The following is a 6,000-nucleotide window of genomic DNA, read 5'->3' on the forward strand; positions in this document are numbered from 1 at the left end:
GAGCCCTGTGCTCTTCACAGATGAAAGCAGGTTCACGCTGAGCACATGTGACATGAGTGACAGGGTCTGGAGACGCCATGGAGAACGTTCTGCTGCCTGCAACATCCTCCAGCATGACCAGTTTGGCAGTGGGTCAGTAATAGTGTGGGGTGGCATTTCTTTAGGGGGCCGCACAGCTCTCCATGTGCTCGCCAGAGGTAGCCTGACTGCCATTAGGTACCGAGATGAGATCCTCAGACCCCTTGTGAGACCATATGCTGGTGTGGTTCCTCCTAATGCAACACAATGCTAGACCTCATGTGGCTGGAGTCTGTCAGCAGTTCCTGCAAGATGAAGGCATTGATGCTATGGACTGGCCCGCCTGTTCCCCAGACTTGAATCCAATTGAGCAAACCTGGTACATCATGTCTCGCTCCATCCACCAACGCCATGTTGCACCACAGACTGTCCAGGAGTTGGGGGATGCTTTAGTCCAGGTGTGGGAGGAGATCCCTCAGGAGACCATCCACCACCTCATCAGGAGCATGCCCAGGTGTTGTAGGGAGGTCATACAGGCACGTGGAGGCCACACACACTACTGAGCCTCATTTTGACTTGTTTTAAGGACATTACATCAAAGTTGGATCAGCCTGTAATGTTTTTTTCCACTTTAATTTTGAGTGTAACTCCAAATCCAGACCTCCATGGGTTGCTAAATTTGATTTCCATTAATAATTTTTTGTATGATTTTGTTGTCAGCACATTCAACTATGTAATGAACAAAGTATTTAATAAGAATATTTCATTCATTCAGATCTAGGATGTCTTATTTTTGTGTTCCCTTTATTTTTTGAGCAGTGTATATTCTCCTGATATATTTTTACTACAGTACCCAGAATAATTTAAGCACCTAACATTGGGCAAAAGGTTCCTTTTACCTATCTCCTAACAGAAGAAAACAGTGTGTTAAATTAAGTTTTTATATCAAAAGAACAGAACTATGAAGTTGAATGCATGTATATAATCCACACTAATTTCACATAAAGCAGTATACCACCTGCACTTCAATATCTTAGAAATCAAATAGCACACAAATATGATTTTATGCAGAGAAATTTATATCCAAATATATTTATTTTTGCTTATTGTCTATACAGTGTTTCGGTGAATCCCATGATTTCTTTTACCTTTATGATAAATTTTAAAAAGCTACGTGTTTCTAAATGTTGACTAACACATGACGATTTTATTGCTGTCCTTATTTAACTGGATTACCCATATACAGGCATTTCTCCCTTCAAAACTTTACCAGGGGAGAGATAGGAACAGGAATTACATCGCTATGAACTACAATCAGGACGCACATATTTGGGTTGAAAGATATATATTGGGGGGCGGGGGGAGGTTGGTTATACCAGAACAGCAAAAAATTGAAATATCCATCATATCTATACACGGCCGCACACCTACCACCTATCTCAACCACATCGACTTATTTTAAAAAAACCACCCTATCACTACCGTTACGGGAAGCCGATTTCCTTTGCGGAGGCTGCAGAAGGAGTCTGAAATTAAGACTCATTAATTGCCGCCCGATAATGAACATCTTCTCTCAGAACCCAATTCCATCCTAACTGAAAGGCGAGGGGGTCGGGGAGGGGAAACGGGATGGAGAGACCCACATTGCCTCCGTTACCTCAGTGCTCTGGTGTTTGAAAGTATCCAAAAAAAGCAGCTCCGTTGTTGCATCCGCCGCCATCTTGCGTCGGCGGAAGCGCCGAACTTTCGATGACAAGCACTTCCGGGGCAAAAAAGGGGGGTTGGCACGTGGTTTGCATAGTTAGTTGCGTTTGTACAAAAAGCCAAACAAACCACCCACGACCGAAGATTAAAAATCAGGAAGGCGGGATTTTTTTTTTAAATTTTTTATAGGCGCCATATGCTAACAGCACCTCTTCTACAACCTCTGGAGGTCGACCGCGAACGGACGGGTCGACCAGGTTGTCAAAACCGCCGTACAAGTCCCTTATTTAGGAATAGTATTGTTTGCCTAGGATTGGTTCGGCGTGTGAATCTCGCTTTAAGTTTGTTTTTAGTAAACCTGCAACGAGTGGGGGTTAATTTTATAAGGCAGGCGCATTTGAAAATAAGCAGCCCATATAACGAAATGACTTCTGAGATATCCGACGCCCGGCTCGGGGTGCCTTCATTCAGGTATATATATATACCTAACTGTCCAAATGAGCAGGGAGGCCGGTTCATGATGAATAAACGAGCATCGAACTGAGAAAAGCGTTTAAATCCACAGAAGGAAGCATCCACAGATGTCACCTTTGCTGACTACCACATTTTATAAAAAGACACCCAAGTTCCACTCCGTATCGGATGGGGTGAGCCGTAGCTCACGAACGTGGCTATCTTTTTAATAAAAATGTATTCGGAAACGATGCTAATTTCTTGATTTTTTTCCCTATCATTAACATGACTCTCTGAAGTTCACTGATGTTGAAAATAAACCTCAGGCACTGGGCTTAGTCGAAACTGATCTATGAATGTCACCGCTGGTCCGTATCCTTCAGGGATTCTGACTGGTGCCGTGTTTCTGTCCCCTGAGCACTTAACAGCCGGTATAACATCCCGAATACGATATATTATTACAGATATATTCCACGTAAAGTCCGGAAAGTAATTTAGATACCAGGAGTTTTAATGCCAGCGGTAACATCTACATAGTAAATAAGGAAAAATACATCAGCTTGCAAAAGTTGGTGATCCGATAGGCTTCTTTCAGGAGTTCATTTAGAGACGAGTTTTGACAACTGTATTCTCTGCAGAAATGCGCAGTCTCTCACTACAGTACAGTAAAGGATCTGTTCTGATTTACTGTATTTCATCTTAATCGAGTCTTATCTAAGTTAACACCTCCAAATGTCCTGTAAAGCACTCCACATACACAGAAAAGTTTCTAAACTCTTAGAACTCAATAAAAAAGGGGGTAATTTTGTAAGCCAAGTCACTTGGAATGCCTCAGAAAGAAAAAAATGAAGAAAAAATATAACACATAAAAAGTATTTCTGCATTTAGATTTTCCCATTCTGCCCTCATGCACAGCTAAGCAGATGTGTGTGTGGGGGGGTGTTTTTTACTAGAACCAGGAAACTTTGTAAACAAAACCACAAAAAAGTTGCCAAACCGAACAGCCAGCAAAATGCTGATAGAAAAATCGACCGCCTAGACCTGATATCAAAGCCTTAGACTTAGCCATCAAAATGCTTCTGAATACAGATGGTTCCTAGAAATTTCGAACCCCGAGTTCTGTCCTTAAACACAAAATGCAAACGAGCTATCTCCTATGCTACTTCTTTTTCAACCTGGTACTTTCCAGATGTTGGACTAACTCTCAAAATCCTTAGCTGGGCTAGTGGTTGTATGGGTGAAAGATTCGGCAGTTGAAGTCCGGCGGATACTGGAGGGCAACAGGCTGGGGAAGCATTGTCTAATAATTCATTGTGATAATACCTAATGCTAAAAAGAAAAAGAAAGCAAACCGGATAGACATAAATCCTCATTAACGTCCAGAAATCTACACAAATCTTCTGCGATCCCCTTTTTTTACTGTTTTGTAGACTTTCCCGCAATGTGGGCAACGCACTTAAGACTCTTACGGAACAGCCCTGTTATCTACCTATCCGTTCCTTTACGTTACTCCCGGAGAAGACGTAGCGTCGGGAGTAGCAGCAACCCGTGGAGAGGCGAGCTGCTGCGCAGGCTCCAGAAGCGCGATTGAAAAGATTTGGATCGCTTTCATGAATGGCAGGCAGAGACCATCGGCAGGGAAGAGCTGCTGCTTTCACCCCCCGAGGAGGGCGGAGCAAGCGAGAGTCTCCGCCTCTTCCAAAGCAAGAGGCCCTGGGACGATTGGTCGCTTCCTGCAACGATTTGCTCTGCAAGGAAGCGGTGGTTGGTGTGGGGCTTCATGCCTCCGAAACTTGCAGGATCGCCTAATCCTGCAGCGACGCTGCCATTCAGCCACCTGTTTTCGGCTGCCCCAGTTTCTGTCCCGGGTGGAGGTCCATCTTGCCAGGGAGACGCTGGACAAAAGGAGCAGATAATTGTGGGTGGCTTGGTGTGACCTGGTTTGAGAGGTGGACCGGCGGAATGCCTTCTCCCTCCTTGGATAAAATCGGGGGCGGGGAGGGTGAGTGAATGAAAGAAGAGCTCCTCAACCCAACGTTGATGGCGGAACCCTTTAAAACAAAAACAAAAAAACGATTAATTCCATCAATCTGGAGCTTCGGCGCAGATGTTGCATTGCAGCCAAACGAAAACCTCAACCAAACGGACTTGCTTGGAAGGCAGCCCTTCCCCCAAGCTGGAGTCCAATTCCCATCATCCTCACCAGCCTCTCCCAACTGCTGGAGAAGATCAAAGAGCAAAGTGGCGGGCTGGTTGGACAAAGGCTGGTCCTCCCTCCGGCGCTTCCCCCTCTGGAATCTGCATTCGCCAGCGCCTGCCTTGTTCACCTGAGCGAAGGGGAGGGCGGCGCCTTGACTGAAGAAAGCGAAGACAAATCAGAACCTACCGCGCGAAGATGCGCCCTTCAGAGGCTGACACTGCTTTCCCTGGTTGGGCTGGTTCTTCGGTGGCTTCTAGGATGCTTTCTCCACCAACTCGCGCGCTTGCCAGGCTCTCCCCTTGCCCGCCAAGTTGAACGCTATCCCAAAAGGCCGAGCTGGCGGCCGTCCCGCTTCTTGGCTGAATTTTGAGTTAGCCAGCCGATTTGGAGGGAATCGGATGTTCTTTTGGTAATTCAGTGTCTTGCTAGAGTTCAACTAACTGGGTTTAACACTACTGCCTTCACTGTTGCTCCGCTGTCTTTCAACTTTGTCACGCGATCCTATTTTAAAAATTTTATTTCAAAAATAAGGTGGAAGGGGGCGCAAATGGAGTTATCTGGAAAAAACCTGGGCTGCATATTAGGATAAACAGAGGACCATCAATTAACTGGAATACAGCTCACTGGAAAGCAAATTAATCACCTGCCATATTTACACAATACATATGATTAATGTGGTTAGCTATTAGTTGATTCAGTGAATCAACTAGATTTGGAAGACTGCAGGTACTTAACATTCAATTCATAGTTGCTCAGGAGGGAGACCTGCTGAGTTGAATGGCACTTGTACCTTAAGAAGAATGAGTTTTAAAAGCAAATGTCATGTGTGTTTATTCCAAACTAAGGCCTACTAGATTCACTGGAACTTGTGTATCAAATCTGCAGTTTGATAAATCTACTAGATACAGGGCTATTGCCGCACTGTACATACAATGGCCATCTATTCCACTCCTCAATTCTAAATGCCTTGGGCAGCTACTATAGCTGTTTTATTCCAACTTGTGCCCCTCCCTTTCAAGTTAACCATCCTTTATCTACTCTACTAGTTTTTGGATTGCAACATTGAAAGTTTGCAAAGGGCAGCACACACTCTAGCTGCTTTTACTGCAGCAGACTAAGATAACATCTTAAAATATCTAAAATTGAATGGATTCAAGTACCTGAAAATAGCTCAAGCCCTCTAGCATTTCTACAGAAATATATTTTGACCCCTAAGCAAGATGACTGTGGTATCAGCAATAGTTTAATGTTATGTGCATTTAAACAGAGCTTATTTCTACTTGGGATTACTGGCAGCATTTTAATAAAGTTGGCACAAACTTACTCTAGTCATATTTCAGTATAACAAATTTCTATATTTAGAGATAAATTGCACTAATGATATAGGTGCAATTAATCTCAAGTATCCATAAGCTTGGATTGTTGACAGCTCAATTTTTCTATATTTTTCTAATACGGATATAGTAACTCTTATCAGGATTATTCATCCATTGCTGCTTAACCAACCAATTTAACACCTCAAAATTTGTTGAACTTCAAGCCAGAGTTGGCTCCTGACACATGCAGCTTTCCCTGCAGTTTTCTTAGCAACTTTTTGGAAGTAGTTTGCCATTGCCTCATTCCTA

At 43.8% G+C, this 6,000-nt stretch overlaps 1 protein-coding gene across 2 annotated transcripts in view; it reads right to left on the bottom strand.

Annotated features, from left to right (window-relative positions):
• Nucleotides 1–4,500, bottom strand: part of VIRMA (vir like m6A methyltransferase associated) — a 36,140-nt gene extending 31,640 nt beyond the window's left edge. Inside the window, exon 1 of one of the 2 annotated variants that reach the window (XM_087962015.1) lies at nucleotides 2,208–4,500. Coding sequence is in view for 1 of the 2 variants with exons in the window: in XM_026690812.2 (XP_026546597.1) it covers nucleotides 1,676–1,738 (63 nt within the window). In the remaining variant the exon portion in view is untranslated. Of the gene's footprint in view, nucleotides 1–1,675; nucleotides 1,811–2,207 lie in introns of those variants that run through there. The other variant, XM_026690812.2, reaches the window with a different exon arrangement.
• Between the last annotated feature and the right edge of the window lie 1,500 nt (nucleotides 4,501–6,000).

The sequence above is a fragment of the Notechis scutatus genome, chromosome 3, assembly GCF_049901735.1.
Source record: "Notechis scutatus isolate UNSWTSFEM ecotype Mainland chromosome 3, rNotScu1.2, whole genome shotgun sequence".
In the NCBI taxonomy this organism is placed as follows: domain Eukaryota; kingdom Metazoa; phylum Chordata; class Lepidosauria; order Squamata; family Elapidae; genus Notechis; species Notechis scutatus.